The sequence below is a fragment of the Hippoglossus hippoglossus genome, chromosome 10 (genome assembly GCF_009819705.1).
Source record: "Hippoglossus hippoglossus isolate fHipHip1 chromosome 10, fHipHip1.pri, whole genome shotgun sequence".
Classification (NCBI taxonomy): Eukaryota; Metazoa; Chordata; class Actinopteri; order Pleuronectiformes; family Pleuronectidae; genus Hippoglossus; species Hippoglossus hippoglossus.
In genome coordinates this window covers 11348683-11366471 of record NC_047160.1, presented here as the reverse complement: position 1 = coordinate 11366471, position 17789 = coordinate 11348683, and the positions used below count along the sequence as shown (strand labels likewise).

Below are 17789 nucleotides of genomic sequence, written 5' to 3'. Positions count from 1 at the left end.
ACAAGGCAGCAGATAAACAGAACTCAGACAGTGGCATTATGTCAAATTTGACCTTCTCCTCAGGGCTGCATGACCTCTTCTACCCACAAAAACAAACAATGACAAAAGATTTAGGAAAGAAATTTGATAGATGAAGCAGCCCAGAGCAGCCTCTCGTACATATAAATTAACTTTCCTCTAAAAGAAAATGTGTTGAAATTATGGAAGATGCATGTGCCTAACTATTCCAGTCCTGAACGATCTGCTTCTGAAAGTCACTGTGCCTGCTGCTTGGATGAAAAGCGTGGCAAACATGCTTAGGCTGAGCCCTCAGTCACTGGCCCTGTGAGGGTTACTTTGATTGTCTTTCTCTCTTCCATTTCACTATCTCATACTCTAACAATGGAGAAATTAGTTCCCTGGAGATGGGGAAGGAGGATGCTCAATTTGTAATCAACAGTCAACAGAGAAACCATATGATGCTCTACATACAGAGCGTAAAATACAAGTATTTATTTTAATGTAATCATTCAGCCAATACGAGGCTATTTTTATGTTTTAAGTCCAAGATCATCAGGACACTGATATGTGCTGTTATTGATTTATGGCTTGGCAATGCTGCCCTTCAGTGGCAGCTGACTAGAATCACTTTTTTTTCTGCACACTAGTCAACGGAATGAAACTGATCATGCTGAGGATAAATCGACTGTGATGCAGAACAAGTGTGGACAAAATCCACCCAGAGGTATGTAGTAATATACGCTCCCCTTTTGAGAATAATCAACTTCATGCAGGACACATTTCACAGTAATGAAATACCCTTTTCTGATCTGTAAAAAGTAATTCTGCTCCATTATTTCCCTACAACAATAGCCAATGAACACCCAGCAATTACTCAGTGTCTGTCAGCGTGAGCTCGTATCATGAAAGAGCGTGTACCTCCTTGTAGGTCAGGTACACGCAAATGTCAGGTTTTGTCCCAAAGAAATAAAGACAAATGTTATGTGGCACTTGCCCAAAGACTAATCTAAGCTGGCGATCCATCAAGGCCTCCGAAGTTTCAGCCTGCTCAGTGCACCGGTTTCATCATCCTGAGCCTCAAGGACAGACTGATCCACAGGCTACCTCTGGTTCCCTGCTTCAGAGATCAAAGTGTCGACATCTGAAAAGAACAAAACTAAGGTTGGCTTTTGGATGTTGAAAATGTAGAAACCGCGGTGCCACATTCAATCTTGTTAAAGCATCGTCCTGACTTTTGGGTAACATAAATGTCAAACTGTTCCCAGAGTCCAGAGCTGAGAGACACGTGTTTAGAGTAGTTGATGGTGTTGTACACAGAGCTGTGCTGACCTCACTGTGACATTGCCTCTCTTCCAGGCCTGCTATCACACGCGGCCAGGCCCTGCTCCAGATGCAATTAAAAACAATTATGCAACATGTAGCCTGTTTAAGGATATCATTTGCCATACTTTTCCACTCTTTGGGTGTGTGATGGATTTGCCTGTCACTCGCTCTGTTTCAATAACAACACCGCGCAGTATTTACCAGGGTTTTCAATCAATTCCTCACACGGGACCACCACTCCGTGTGCCACCCACACAACAAAACAAAGTGCCAAACAAAGTGCACCAATGAAAAATGGCACGTCCGAAAAACTTAAAACACATGCGTAAACAATATAGTAGCAGGCATTCAGAAGATAAATCACTGAGGAAGGTGTTGTTGCCTGAGTAATATTCACACAACAAACACACAGGATGACGAACTGAGAGTCCATCCTCACCTCCTCCATCACTGCATGGTACGCTGCTGCTATACTGCCAAGGACAAGGTCAGAGTGCAGCCCATCATTCGCTCCATCGAGAAGGTGCTCGGCTGCAACCTGCCTCCCCTCCAGGACCTGTATGCCTCCAGAACTCTGAGGCGTGCAGGTAAGATTGTGGCCGACCCCTCCCACCCTGCACACAAACTCTTAGAGCCACTTCCCTCTGGCAGACGGCTGCGAGTCATCAGGACCGTTTTTTTCCCAGACTGCTGCTGGCCTCATCTACAAAGGCCCCGGCCCCCATAGCTGCACTGCATGAATAACAACTGCACATACTTCAAATTGTAAATATCTAACATCCACATATTACACAATTCCTTTTCTCGTGTTTATAATATGCTTTATATTTTATAAGGTCTCCTATTTTTATATTTAGTTGTTATGCTTGCACAAACACACCACAGCAAATACCTTGTATGTGCAAACCTACTTAGAAATAAACCCCAGGTCTGATTCGGATTCAACACGCTGTCATTATCAGGCTCTCACAGGCGCTGCAGAGGCTCGCTTTGTCCGTTGGGTGTCGCTCGACTACTGCACCTGGTGGCGTGCAGCTTCCCCCAGAAGAAGACCTCCGGCCCGGCTCGCCTGGGCTCGTGAGTAAGTGTCCCGGACCAATCGCAGCGGATGTGGGCGGGTCCGTCATTGTTACTACAGACACTCGCAGAAGTTCACAGCGACCTGCGGCTGCTGCACCGATGAGTCTCCACGTTAACGATTAACCGCGGCCCGCGCGACACCCGACGAGCCGAGCATGCCGAGATAGAGAGCGTCCCACTCGCGCTCCGTCCCCACTATGGCACGCGACGGTCCCCACGCGGAGGACTTCCCGGACAAAGTGATGCCCGGAGCGGCGCCCTGCACGTGCGGCAAGAAGTGCAGGGGTCGCGGCGGCAGCGTCGTCTTCCTGGGATTATTCCTGCTGTCGCTGTCCCTGCACGCCATCACCCTCGTCTGCTACCTGGACCTGCGCTCCGAAGTCAAGCGGGAGATTATCCACCAGAAGAGGGACACCGTGTTGACGCTGAGCGGGGGTGACCTGGCCGACCCGGCGGCGGTGCTCTCGCTCGGCCCCCCGCGGCTGGACTCCGGCGGCAGAGGAGCAGCAGGAGGCGGCAGTAGCGGCAGCGGAGGAGGAGGAGGAGAGGTTCATGAGGTAAAAACAACTCCCCCTCCCCAAATAAATAATAATAATGAAGCAGCTTCTTCAACACATTGTTTTCATTCCTCACACGGAGGCAGTTCGTGTTCGTTCACCTCCACCTCAGTCCTCCTGTTCACGGTGTCAGGTTCTGTGCCCGCGCTCTGTCATGGCATGTTTCTGGGCAACTTATTTTACAGTAGCTTGACACGAAGTTTTTTCTTTTTCTTTTTAAATCTTTGCCAGCTCCGTTATCACGCGAATATGTCTTGAATTGTCTGTGTGACTCAGCCTCCCTTGAGGAAAAAAAGAGAAAAGATGCACCAAGGTATGAGCCTCAGGTCTGTCACCTGGCCAACGTTGAGGTTAACACATCCGGAGACAGGGGGTGAGGGGTAAGGAGGGGCAGATCAGGGAGGATGGGTATGGTCCAGATGTTCCCTTCATAAAACAAGAATCTGCTAGTTTTTTTTTTAGTTTTTTATCCCACTTTTAACTCATTTACCTGCCAAACAGCTTTTCCCCCTGTAATCAAATCACATGTAACCCAATTTGTCTTGTTTCCAGAGCTCCCCCTTTCCTCCTGTAGCAGGCAGAGGTGATGCTCAAAAGTTAGGCCCAGCTGGATTCACTGGGACGGGTCAGTCAGTGTGCTGGAGCAGGTGGACGGAAAATTAACTGGATCACCAGCAGGTGCAAAGCCCAAGGGCTGATGTAAATGCATCAGGACTTAGATGGGGCAGTTGGTACTTGGAGCAGAGCCAGGCCCGGTCTCACATGTGTTTTCTTTTCTGGCAGCGGCCTGATTGAATTTTCACTGTGTTGTCTGTGGCTTTGGCAACAACCCCCACCGCCGCCGCCGCCTGCACACTCCCTAATTTCATCAGTACAAAGGGACCAAAGTGTAGGTCTCAGATTTGCGTTGCTTGTTCAGTTCGCTCATGTGTCACCAGCTGTGTTACCGTTTTTTGCAGAGAAAATGATCCACTGTGTGTGTGTGGGGGGGGGGGGGGCAATGGCTGAACATTTAGTTGTGCGGAACCATCAACTCGATAGTCACAGAGAGGAATCCAGGTTATTTAGGATGGAGGCACTTATTTCTCTGTAGGAAAGATTTTTAAGGTCCACGGCCGGTATTTGGGGTTTTGTAACATTTTCCTTTCATTTAATTTTCCTTTCACAAGTGGGAAGCCGAGCCTATTCATTTAGCCCTCAGTGTGTCCTTTGCTAAGCTTATTTTAGATAGTAGTGGTTTCCCTGGTTAGAGCCGAGTGAGATGGGCCTGGTATTCAACCCAGATGGTGACTCTTCATGAGGTGAAAGACTGTCGCCAGGCTGTAAATATTTAACAGCGCTGTGATGCTGTCCTTACCAGATGTCTGCATTAAACAACTCTGATTACACATCCCACAGTTTACATAGTTGGAGAAACAGGAGCATGTGGCATTTGGACGCAGCGGCCGCACTTGTTAGCTTTTCAGGCATTTGCTTTGAAGAATCCCTTTTGTAAGCCGAAAAATTGTTTATTGGATTTTTCACACAAGTCTCCATCAAAGGGCCTTCAGCAGCACGAATGAAATTTGATGTGATGTGCAGGCATACATGTAACATGCAAGTGCAGCAACACAGGAAAAGTCTTCCTCGAAAACAAAGAGCAACAACAATCTGGTATTGGAATGAATATGCAAACAATATCGACTTATCTGATATGACAGAAGGAGTGCATAGGCTTTGTTGTCATACACTGTAACATCAAGTGTTTGACCTCTGTTCACATGGACATATTCTGCCTTGTGGTCGAACTCACTCAGCAGTGTGGTTAGTCATTGTGTAAAAACAGCTTTGCAAACCAAATTCAGAGCCTGTCAGACAATTCTCAACTGGGTTGGTCAGTGTCGGATATAAATCAACCTTGGTAAACAGTGCACCCAATGGAAATCCAGACATAGTTTTGGTAAAGCTGTGTAAATTACCAGCTTTGTGAGTCAAACAGAATGGAAAGAGAACTTTGGCTCTGTTGAAATCACTCTATGGAGGACAACGGTTCTTTATTAGGAATGAAAATTGTAAAGGAATAAAAAATGTATATGTATATGTCAAAAGTTGTAGATGTTCTAATGCTCGAGTTTATTATGAGAAGAAAACACAGTTCTGTGTTTATTCTGGAGGCAAATTAAGTTTCAGTCTAGTGATATCAAATTTCAGTTATATTTTCACCAAATTTTAATCCATTTTATTCAATTTCTTGTCTTGCTGTACTTCAGCCACTTCCCGCCTCTTCTTTCACAGTCCGTCAGTCATTTAAGGCATTTTTTGCCAAAGTTTGGCAGAATTTACTAACGCACAACTGAGCTGAAGAAAGTCACTGCGACTAAAAACTCCCCAAGACTGTTTTCACAATCTCTCTGTGAACAGAAGAGGAGCTGCTTGTAACTTGGTTTATGGGGTGATGTGAGGCAAGTAAAGAAAATTAGACAAAACGGCAAATGCTATCAAATCAAATTTGTTACAATAAAACACAATTTGATCGTATCTGTACCAGACAGGAAGTCTATAAAACTTTATTTTATCGGTTTTGGACCAGAAAATGGAAACAATATAGTTTTGTTATCTAAACTGGCTCCTGAAAGGTTTATAGATCATCAGATATTTTGCTAGCAGTAATACTGACTGAAACAGGAAAATATTCAATAAAAGCATCAGGGACAATAGTAATGGTGAGATCTTTGTTGGAGAAATTTCTGACAAGCACTTAAACATTATGCACCACTTAACATCTCACACATTTTCAGATCCTCGTAGTCGCTTCTTAATGAGAGCAGATGATGTGGTCATTTATGATCTGGATCTGGGAAGTGAACAAACACTCGGCCCCTCACAGCCACAGTGGGTATGCCCTTGAGCAAGGCAGTAAATCCCAGCTGTCCAGCAGATCTGCACAGTTCTCAACAGTAAAAAGCCCCTCGTGTGTGTGTGTGTGTGTGTGTGTGTGTGTGTGTGTGTGTGTGTGTGTGTGTGTGTGTGTGTGTGTGTGTGTGTGTGTGTGTGTGTGTGTGTGTGTGTGTGTGTGTGTGTGTGTGTGTGTGTGTGTGTGTGTGTGTGTGTGTGTGTGTGTGTGTGTGTGTGTGTGTGTGTGTGTGTGTGTGTCTAAAGTGTGAGGTATGACTGAGTAAGTGTCAATCAGGAGTCGGCCGACCTTAGTGAGTGCGAACTTACGAAATTCAATCCACAGACTTGTGTTTGCTCAGTTAGCGTTTAATATTTGAGCCTAACATTTTTCTTATAACCATTATATGAAATAATTCTCCCCTCTGATGTATGCCTTCAAAGTCTCACAAAGAACAGATGCTGAAACATCTGGAGTCTAGTTAATGGCTATTAAAAAGTCAGTTTGATGGGACACAAAGTCCTCAGCATGTATTCTGGAGTGCCGGGGTGGGCTGTCAACCACATCTACTTTAATCGTGACCAGTGCATGATTAGTTAAAACAGTGGTATCATGTGTACAGATAAGGCAGGCCCTACACATCAGGGATTAATCAGCATGGATGCAAGTGCTGTAAAAGCACAAGGCAGAGGAGGTAAAAACTTCAGAGATCCTCATATCTCTGCAAACTTTTCCAAATAAGAATAGTCTTGACAGGCAGACGAAGAAGACGCCCAAGATTAAGTCCAGAGTCGCAAACATCTACCAAAATAATAAATTCTTGAGGCATTCACAGCATTTAGCTCGGCATCACTTTGCCAGCAAGTGTTGCAACAGTCTGAAATGTGACTGGCTGTTGACAGGCAACATTTCCCTCAGGTAGAGTTCCACAGGTTTTCTAGATGACAATCTATGGATGCCGTTATTAAATTACCCAAGTTATGGTTTAAAACACATGTCCCTTCCAGAGAGCAGCGTTTGATATTGGCTGACTGAGGTAGGGACACTCCTTCTGGGTGATATTTAATAGAAAAACATGCCGTCATTGAATCTGTCAAGGAGTGTGAATCACAGCAGTATTCTGAGCTTTCGGTCCACAAAAAAGTATGCATGCCTTTAAAATTGGTAATGCATCTGTGATGGGCATCCATTCTGCATTTAGCACCCTCAGCCACCAGTCCTGAGTTTAACCTCAACTTTTGTAACCTTGCATTCTCGACCGCAATTTAGTGACTGATCTTGGATGAGCAGTGAAAATTAAAGGCGTCACTGCAACCACAAATGTCTGTATTTGTGGAGCAAATGTGAGCTGGAAGGACTGAAGGCATGAGCCATAGCATTTTAGTACCATAATCAGCTTGAAATGATATGAATGTCAGGGAGTCTCAGTAGGGTATACATGCAGAAACGGGCAGAAATACAAGCCGTTGTGATATTAAGTGTTAATGGGGCAGAATGAAGTCTGCTCATCAGAAAATTACACACCCCTGAGGTGACTGAAATTTAGTCATATCCTCACGGAGCAACGGGGAATCTCATCCTCTGAACATAACAGCACCCCCCATGCTTTGAAGATTCGAGAGCCCTCTAATTAATAGCATTTTTCCCTTGTTCTGAAAAAGAATGGTTTACTCAATAGTTGGCACTTGGCATACATACCAACACATTGTCATCCTGATTTACTGTAACTGTGTGCCTTTGAAGGGCACGAACGCTGTAAATGTTGTAATGACGTGAAATGAAGCAAACAATGGTGCACAACTATTTCTTATAGTCGTATAATGGAATATTTATATATTTCTTTTTTTATACTCGTTTACAATCACTTTGTTCCCAGCTGCACCAGTTTGGTAGTAGCCTAGCAGACAGCTTGTTTGTTTTTGTCGTCCTGCTGAAGCTTAATCTCGGCCCAGAAATTGGCTGTTGAATCATGTTTGGCTGTCAGAACAGACGAAAGTGTAATGCCATATGCCTGAACACACCCAGAATCCTTTGAGAGGTAAAAGCCCCCTATATGCCAACAGCTGGAGAGGAGATGTGGAGACACCTGCGCGCCAAATGAACAGCAAACGTCGCTGCTCGCGGGAACATCTGGAGGTCTGTGTGTCGAGAAACCATTCCAACACATACTCCTCCATCAGACTGGAATTCCCGTGCTTATAAGGTCAGACATGGCTGGCAGCTGGTCAAGGCTGTAGACTTTAACTACCTTTGAGCTTGCCCAACACAGCCAGCGGGGGGTGTTCGACATGGTACAGCTCATCCTTCACCACAGGGGGGAGTTCCCACATCTGAGATGAGGTAGAGAAGAAACTAAAAACATAACTTTTCTTGTCTGTCTTCTCATGGTCTTTCAGTGGCTCTACATGAAAACCACACAAAGAGGCACTAGGAGTTCACGCCGCTTTCAGAAGGAGATTTCTCGCCGTTGGCGGAGTTTAACAACTATGTTTACTTGAGCGTCAACGATGGAAACACAGAATATGTCATCTCGTCACCCCAACTGGGATAAACCCCCACGGGAGAGGAGAGGTCAAAGGGTCTGTCAGTAAGCATGTCTGATTCATTTGTTGCAGAAGAAACTGACTGATACATCATTATTTATTATCTTTTGATCCATGCTAAGGTGCTGCACGTGTCATTGCTTTGGAAATGTCAGTTATACAAACTCTAAGCAGATGTCCAGTACAATACAAGCTGTCTGGTTGTCTGTCCTCAGCCATTGAGATCCTTTATACCTCGTACCCTTACCATTATTTATGCTGACACTCCAAAGTCTGTCCGAAAGCGATCTCATATACACGGGGCTCTACTAAAAGAAGGCTTTGGGTGGTCTCGATGTGTTTCCAGGGCCGGGGTTTCTTTGTCTGTCGACCTCTGGGAATCCTCCAAAGATGTGATCACAAACTGGCTCTTCTATGAGAAAGTGACTTTGAAAAATCGTAAACTCTGAATCCTTGGTAGGAAACATTTTGTTGTCAGAGCTGGTCCCATCTTGAGTGTGCTACAGTCAGGTCAACGCGTCCTACAGAGTTCATGTGAATGTAGGTCAACCAGAACCAGTCGCATAAGAACACAGGCATGCAGTTTGTCCCGCCACTCGCTCGCCCATGGGAACACCCCACCACTGTTGCTTTTACTTGGCTTTTCCTGTTCCAAGGGGTGAGCTCAGACCAGCTCCATCACATCCTTTTCTTTGCCACCGTTGTTTTAGCGCATTCATGCTACCTCTGAATAGGGCCGGGACCAGGTGCCATGTGAATGGGTATTGCTCTCAGATTAACCACAATTCATGTCCTCCTTTTGTATGAAAAGGTGAATTTTAGAGCAGCAGTGTCCAGGTGACTGTCTCAAACTGCAGAAACGCAGACAAAAGTGACTTGGGTTACAGGATAGGTTACAGTCCCGGTGGGGCAGACAATGACTTGGCCGCAAATGAATGTGCCGGCTGACAGTGTCTCAAATCTTTTCAAATGCCTCAAGTTGTCTCTGTGCAAACATTATACCCCAAGAATAGAAAGGCCACTTGTAACATGGTTTTCGCTCTCCAAAACTCGTATCACTCATAGCTTTTGTCTGCTCCCTGGAATTAATGTAAGGTGGCCTCGGCTGGTATTGATATTCTGAGGAGAGCCTTTGTCTTCAAAGTGAATAATCACCCCAGAATTTTCTGCGACAGAAATTTCCCATGCTCATTAATATTTTCTTTTCTCTCCTTTTCACCAGGAGAGGTTACTGCACAGAAATAGCGACTTCCGTGCCACAGATGATAACAGGGGCATAACTCAGCGAGCGAAAAGGAGTCCCGGCAAGCAGTCAGATTCGGGTACGAGCAGTTTTTTTAAAATTTATCCTCACACCTTGACACAGACGTATGCTGATACTTAAACTGTATTGCCTCCCCATCTATATTTTTCAGGCCTTAACTTCAAATTCAGTGCCTTTAATGCCTTAAACGAATTGCACTATCTTGTGCACCTGCATCAGTCTTTTTTCTGGCCTAGTCAACTGTGGGATAATGGTTTCTGTAACTCTTGTTTAAAGAAGATTCGGTACTTTGAAAAGTTTGTTAATGGTTTCTCGCTTTTTTTGTGGAATTGATTTTTTACTGCTCCATGCTTACTTAACAAAGCAGCTCCACCACATAATGCTGCTGAGTTTATAGAGCAAGAGATTTAATGGAATGGGATTGATTATTACTTGGATAGCAAACAGGGAGTTTGGGAGGGTTTCACCAATTTGAAACAGACAGTGAAGGCCCGTGTTGATTTCCCCCATCTCAAAATAATATCAGGTCCCCAAAATATCTCTTGTATCTAAGCAGATTAAGGCTTTGGAATCCAGACGTGTTATCGGTCACGCCTGAACCACCCGGGAAAAAAAAGATCACTTGTGGGAACATGCAGTCATTTTAGAAAACCAGGTGGACATCTGGGTTATCATCTTCGACTTTGATGGCTTTCATTAAACCCACTGCATTGATTTATCGTAATCAATAGCTCTGTGACAAAACCATATGGCCAATATGTCTGAAATTGCTTTTGTAGTTTTTGTTTAGAATGTGAGCTATGCAAATAAAAAGCAAAGGCTTTGAAGTTTCATGTCTGAGTGCAACAAGTGCAGCATGATCACAAGGCATTCCAATGTCTGTGGCGTGACACTGAATACTTGGGGGGAAGTTTAGTAATTGTGTTTAAATTAGAAGAAAAAACTCAACTTTGAGATGTATTGGAAAAATTAACTAAGTGTGGTTGAAACCTATTTTATAGTTGAAGAGTAACTTTTTGCATACCTGTCTAAGACTCCATGACCTGAAATGTTTATGACCTGTATGACCTTTCTATATACCTGTTTGACCTTTCCATTACTTATTGACTGTCCAAAGAACCCAATGGAAATGTATGCAAATCAGTTTCCTCTGCATTAATTCCTGTCTCAAACTGCGCCTACAGAACCAGTCTGAACTGGTTCTGAGAGACAGCCTTAGTCCTCCTATATAAGATCCTTGCATTTCACTGTTCTCCATCTTCACTCTGAGATCCTTGTGACTCTCTGTGTTGATCCTTTCTGCAGAAAGCCCCTATTAAAATACACGTAGATAACTTTGGTGTTTCCAGCCTCTTGTATTTCCAGATTTCCATCACAGAGACTTTCTACATAAATCAGTAAAGTCCCGAGCCTCTAAACACTAATCATTCCCAGGTCTCTCTTCTGCTCTCAGCACACAGACAAAGGCTTTTGTAATCTCAGCCTTAGATGTGTGTGTGTGTGTGTCTGCCGTGTGTTTGCGTGTGTGTGTGTGTGTACGTTCTCTCCACTCCTCTAACGGGCACCAGATTCCAGATAGGGCTGCTCGTTAAGAGAAATCTATGCGGATGCATCCAGTCATTTAGCCAGAGGAGAAACGCTGGCCATATGTTTGAGGGGGACTCAAACTGTGAGGTTTTAAGGTTAAATGGCCTTTGTAGTTGTAATGACATGGTAAACACAAGAACAGCGAGACGGCATTTTGAAAAGGATTCTTCAGCTGCACACAGAGAACACACGCAGCAGCACACTAAGTGCATTTTGTCTTTCAAGCACTGACATACAATAGATGCCCCACCAACATCTAGCACGCACACACACAAACACATGCACACAGACTTTCATCTGCATTCTCCATCTGGGCTTAATTCAAAGAAAAGGATTTTGGCAGGATAAAGTATCTCTCTAATGATCTTCTCCAGTTCCACTGCCTGTGAATGCTTAAGGCACTTGTTCATACAGAGGAGGTGAAACCACACTTACAAATTACTACACTAGAAGATACCACAGACTGACATACCTCCACTCCAGTGTTGAGCGCACAACATCATGAATCTGTTATTTTAGCCTGTTTAGGATACCTAGAATGAGCTGGATACCCGAGATGTTATCTGAGATAAAAATTGTTCAGGAGACCATTGCAAGCTTAATCACACTGTTTTTGTTTCTTACAGAATCGACTGGAAAGGAAGGAAGGAAAGGGAGGAAAAAAGGTGATTCAAAATTCCGCCTTAATTTCAGTTGTATTTGTCATCGCTTAGCCTGCTGCTTGCGGCCTGCTTTCTTGAGATTCTATCCAAAATCCTATAATGTTTGCTTAAAGTGAATGGCAAGCTTTCAATATTTCATTCCATCCTTCATGAAAGAGTTCTGACATTATTCTTGCTGTTCTTCTTATCTGAAATTACAATCTGTACAGATGCCATATAGATTGAAAAGCCCTCAGAGGCATATTTGTGATTTGGGGCTTCAAATATAGACAGTCAAAAGATGAATCTGCTTGATTTTCTTTATGTGCCAACCATTTTGCTTTCTGTCTGTACAGGGAAGAAAAGGTCTGTGCCTGGCCCCCCTGGCCCCCCCGGTCCCCCAGGCCCACAGGGCCCACCGGGCATCCCTGGAATACCTGGTATTCCAGGAAGCATTGGTGTGGGGCCTGCAGGACCTCCTGGACCTCCAGGGCCACAGGGACCTCCGGGCGCTCAAGGTCCAGCAGGTATAAAACGTAAAATAGAAATGACACAATGACACACTGAGATAGCTAAGACTCGAGCCAGAGATCTTAAACACCTGCAAGTTGAGAGATTTGTTCTTAGATTACAGTCATTTCCTGCATGTAGACACTTTCCCACACTAGAAGGGGGCTCGGGTTGTCAAAATCGATGAACTCATTGTCTGCAAGGTGAGGGTTTCGGATACAGTGTGTCTAACATTGTGTGGGACAGCACTGCTCCATCTTAAAACTATGTCAGTGTTTGTTTTGTTTTACTCTACATGTCTTCTTTTGTTTCTCAGCGGTGCTGACGGCCAGAAATTGATCATGTCTCTCCCTCTCTCTTCTTGTTTCAGGGGTTCTGGATAAAACTAAAACAAAGGAATTCCAGGTAGGCTAATTTAATTTAAACTCACACAAAATCGCTAATGCAACCAGCCCTTCTCCAGTTTTACTGTGTATTCTAACCCCAGCCCTTAGTCACCAGAGATCTTTGTTTTTCAGCCTGCAGTTGTTCACTTGCAAGGACAGGAAACAACCATCCAAGTGAGAGAAGGTGGGTCTTCTGTGCCGTCGTAGTTCTACATGAAACAATAAACATGCTTAATCCCTGTTAGTCACCTGGATCTGCAACTTAACTAATACATATCCCTACTACACTTTAAGACTGCGGTTGGTCATTTAAAAATATTAATTCACATACATATATATATATATTTATTTAATGGCCTTATGGAAAGTTAATGTCAATCGGACAGAATTTACAGAATATATTTTGGTTCAGAGGGCAAAATGTTGCGACCAATATGTATTTAAAGATTATGTTAGATTAGAGTAACGCCATTGTAATCCGATAGCTATTATAGGATTAGCAAACAGTTATGAAATTATATTAAAACTCGGGGCAGAAGCCTTGCGTGCTAGCAGTTTCAGGTTTCCCTGCATCAGTGAGTCAGTCTGAAATGGGTGAAAGCATCATTAGAGGGTTTATATTTTCTGTCAGCGCTGAGCTCTGGATGTGGTTAAACCCTGCTGTAATCTGTGTATGTTGACTGTTTGTTTGTGTTTGTTGTGACGTGTTTAGATCTGTCTGAAGGCATCCTTAGGAACTGGAAGATGGTGTCCATCCACCACCGTGTGTTTAAAATGCACCCTCGCTCTGGAGAGCTGGAGGTGCTGGTGGACGGTGTCTACTTCATATATAGTCAGGTAGAAGTGAGTACGGTCCTTGACGTAGCTCTTAAAATTTACAGTTCAGACTCAAAAGAACTGGCAGTTTAAAAACCTGCTTGCTTGGCTTATCCATGAATGTTTTGAGTTATAAGACACATTTCTTTTTATCCCTCTCTCTGTGGCTAAATTTGCAGCTTCACAACTCAAACTCTTGTAGGCCACTCTGATATTTACAGCTGTTACAGCTTTTGAATAAGCTCTTAAATATTATGTGGACTTGCTTTGACTACCCCTCTCAGTCGTTTGTGAATTTCTCATCTCCCCGCTCCACCAGGTGTACTACCTCAACTTCACCGACATTGCCAGCTATGAGGTGATGGTGGACTCCAACCCGTTCCTCCGGTGCACGTGCAGCATTGAGACAGGCCAGCGCAAATTCAACACCTGCTACACGGCCGGAGTGAGCCTGCTCCGCGCCGGCCAAAGGATTTCCATACGTATAGTGTATGAGGACACGCTCATCAGCATGACCAACCACACCACGTTCCTGGGAAGCGTCAGACTTGGAGAGGCTCCATCTGCTGGACAGAACTGATAACTACACAGCCACCAGGCCTCTTACGGAGAAGAAAGAAAAGTTGCTCACAACGGACAAATCAGTCCAGAGACACACTGTCCTCTCTTCCTGCTTGATCTGGGATTAATGAATTGACAAGATCTGTTTTAAAAGCAACTACAAGTCCACCTGTTGCCCCTGTTTACAGGGCACTTAACTCCCACTAGGTTATTAAAGTTCAGGAAGCCCCTGGGTGACTTTAGTTCACTTTCACAGCTCTGTATTAAAAAGGACAGTATAGACTGTTATGCTTCACCTCACCTTGATTCTGTGCAAAGAGCATCAGGCTTGATGAGCCAAGTGTCCTTATCAGACAAAAGTCTATTTATAGTTGCCATATTGTCTCCAGACAGACAGCATCTCTCTTTAGGAATGACACTGCGCTGAGAGATACTTAATATTTACAACCTTTGAGTGCTGTTGAATGATAATCTTGTATCTCCAAAAATAACATCTAACCATCTGTTTGAAATATTTTCATTGCAGTTTGTACACTTGGCCTTTTTTAATAAATTTAATTATATTAACAGTTGTAAGTGGGTGGTTTAACAGGGGTTTCTAAGTTCCATATGCTCCTGGGTTATAAAAACAATAACGAGAAGATCATATAAATGTTCAAAGCAAGTACAAAGCTGCCGATGCAAAGCTGAGAAAATCCATTAAAACTGGAGTTATAAGGTATTCACAGAGCAACAGCACTATATATTTTGCGCACATTTGCACTACAGCATCCCTGCAGAATATCAGTGATATGTTTTGTTACAGTGCTATTGTTTAGTTACCATATGAATGAATCCATGTGGACAAATTATAATTGTTTATACGTCTCTGTACATATTGTATATAAAATGGGATATACTTTTGTAAATGGAGTTGATTGATGGATTAAAATGTTTCAATTTCTGTCTAAACGCATTTGTCTGTCTTTTGTGCCTGTGCAGCTGGTGGTATTGATTTAAAAGGTTAAAACGGCTTCTTCATATTGGACTTCGCTGGTACAAGTGCTGACAAGAACAAAGGTTGTTCTGTCAGTGTGGCCTTTAACGTGGCTTTTACTCTGACTGCATGTTTCACAATACACTGCAATTTGGCTGTAATCTTCAAACATCTAAATGAATTCCATGTTGAGAGGCGCAGAGGAGATAGTTCCTCATTTAGAAAATAATTTTGAAACTGAACATTTAGTTTTCCGGGGTTAACTGAAGTGTGACCTCACCCATTTGAGTAACTTGAAGACATCCAGTCTGCAAGTCTCGGTATGCTTTACAATTCTTTGTTATTACTAACGGCATTTATGTTTTGTCTCAGTCTTTTCCTGGTGCACAGAGCCAGTGTTTTAGAAAATGATTTTCGGAATCTCCAGAGGGATTTAATTTTACAATTAAATCAGCCACGTTCTGAGGGAGTCAATGGGAGAATGGCCAAGATGTCTAAAACCAGAGAGGTATGTCACTGATTATGTAGGATGGAGTCATCTTGGACATTGTACTACTGAGATTTATGCCATTAGTGAGTATTCTGATAGTGCTGCAATAATACATTTTCTCTTAATGCTTTGTTTTCTCTTAGGACATTAAGTCAAGTACTTTCCAAAAAGCTCAGAGTTCTCTGAAGATGTCCTTTAGGAGAGAAAAACGGGAACAAGTCGGCTTCAGAGGTGGGTTGGAGCTGAGAACTGAAAATGTGTCCATTAGTTACACTCTAATCTGGTAGTGAGACCATAAACAGGATTTGCTAAATTAATAAAATTAAAGTATTATGTTTATTTCTCACTCTTGCCAGCTCCAACATTCCTGCAGTTAACTGCGAACACTAACAAACAACCAGACATTAGAGGTAAAACTAAATTTGACTCTGGCTTCAGAATTGCACGGTCTGCCATTATTTTGAAAAAGTGTATCTCGCCTTTTCCCATAGGAAATATGACTGTGATCCCTTGGACTGTTTCTGCACAGCGAGGAAATGCAATTTCACAAAAGGAAAACAGAATTGTTGTCCAAGAAGATGGTTATTACTTGGTGTTTGGACAAGTATGGTGTCACTGAACTCAAGCATAACTGAGTTGATATTACATTTGATTTGTTCCAGCTTTTCAACTAATGTTCTGCTTAATTCACAGGTTTTGTTCAAAAGCCCGAGCGCAGTTATGGGTTATATTATTCGAAGCTGGAGCTCCACAAAGACGTCGACAGAGCTGTTGCGCTGCCTGCAAGAGATGCCTGATGCAACCCCTGCCAACACATGCCACACTGCAGGTCAGTGAGGCACTGCTGCTGCTCTGCACTGTCTCCTCGAAGAAATAACACTGACACAGCTTTTTGTGTTTTTGTGGTTTTTTGCTGATAGTCACTTGAGAAGATTGACACCACTCTCATCGCTGCACAGTAAATATGACGCTCAAGCCAGCAGCGGGTTAGCTAAAAGCACAATGGCTGGAAACAGGAAGCTAGCCTGGCTCTGTTTAAAGCCAACAAAATCCACATACCAACAGCTCTTACATATCTAATTTGTTTATCATGCACAAAAACCTCAATGTAAAAACAACACATGGTTTTAAACGCAGTTATGTCCCATTCCTTGGCCCTGGAGCAGTAACTTCCTGGAGTAAAACCAAGACCAAGTAATGGGCAGACACATCAAACCCTGTACAAAAATATATCAATATGTCGGTTTTACACTTTGGTTTTCATGCAAATTAATGTAACAAGACACAACATGTCAATTACCAAAATTGACTTATTGACATTAATGGAATTTGTAATCATTTGACAGTCAGGCTGGTTGTTGCTTCACAGCTATTATCCAGGTTGTTTTGGCTTCATTTCTAAATAGTGGGAGGAAGTGGAGACGGGTCGTCCATCTTTGGCTCACAGGCTTTAAAGTTATTCCTCTAACCTAAGCAGCATTGTCTCTCCTGGTGTACTAGGTTTAAACGCCATCTGTCTTTCGATATTGATCTTTTTATGATTTGACAGGTAACGTAATAATAAAAGAGCATAAAGCATTAGACAAGAGGTCAAATATATAAGTACAACCCATTGAACCCATGTGAGACTCTGGATAGACATGCCAGACTGCATCATTCCACTACTGTTCTCAGAACACCAAATGGGTGAATATGTTTTGGAAAATGTGGTTGTTCATCCTTTCAGTAGAGTCCATGAGACAGAGTTCATGCCAAGACGCACAGCTGCGCAGAAAACCCCTCACTAAAACATTTCATGTCTGTTTTCTCAATATTATCTATCGTGCATCTCTTCTGATACCATCTGACTGTCACAGGTATTGTGCAGCTGCATCAGGACGACGAGCTGGAACTGGTGATCCCACACAGACCCCAGTCCCTCGTCTCAATGGACGCAGACTCTACCTTTTTTGGTGTCATACAGCTGAACTGAAACGAGGCGGCGATAACCAGCTCATTGTTGCAGGAAGTGGGAAGCTGACTGAGCTGTGTGAGGACATGCTGATAAAGGACAAAGTGACAGCAGCAGGAAAACTGTTGGAACCAGTGACTCATCACAGGAAAAAACATAATCAACGTTTTTAATTGAGCTGCCAGTTTGACGGTTATTCAGCCCTTTAAGCATTTATATGTGTCTCTCAGGA

At 43.4% G+C, this 17789-nt stretch overlaps 2 protein-coding genes across 3 annotated transcripts; both read left to right on the top strand.

Moving 5' to 3' along the window:
• The first annotated feature begins 2422 nt into the window (after positions 1-2422).
• On the top strand, positions 2423-15091 carry eda (ectodysplasin A). Of its 2 annotated transcripts, none has more exons than XM_034597403.1 (8): positions 2423-2960; positions 9598-9697; positions 11853-11891; positions 12224-12394; positions 12748-12782; positions 12896-12947; positions 13476-13600; positions 13899-15091. In XM_034597403.1, exons 1-8 carry the CDS (start codon positions 2601-2603, stop codon positions 14157-14159), a joined length of 1143 nt encoding a protein of 380 aa, XP_034453294.1. In that variant the 5' UTR covers positions 2423-2600; the 3' UTR covers positions 14160-15091. The 2 variants fall into 2 exon arrangements, with proteins under 2 accessions (XP_034453294.1, XP_034453293.1); XM_034597402.1 differs by having other exon boundaries at positions 13476-13606.
• A 276-nt stretch (positions 15092-15367) lies between these two features.
• LOC117768921 (tumor necrosis factor ligand superfamily member 13B-like) lies at positions 15368-17705 on the top strand. The gene is made up of 6 exons (XM_034597411.1): positions 15368-15624; positions 15750-15837; positions 15963-16016; positions 16098-16210; positions 16300-16435; positions 17463-17705. Exons 1-6 carry the CDS (start codon positions 15439-15441, stop codon positions 17576-17578), a joined length of 693 nt encoding a protein of 230 aa, XP_034453302.1. The 5' UTR covers positions 15368-15438; the 3' UTR covers positions 17579-17705.
• The last annotated feature ends 84 nt before the right edge of the window (positions 17706-17789 follow it).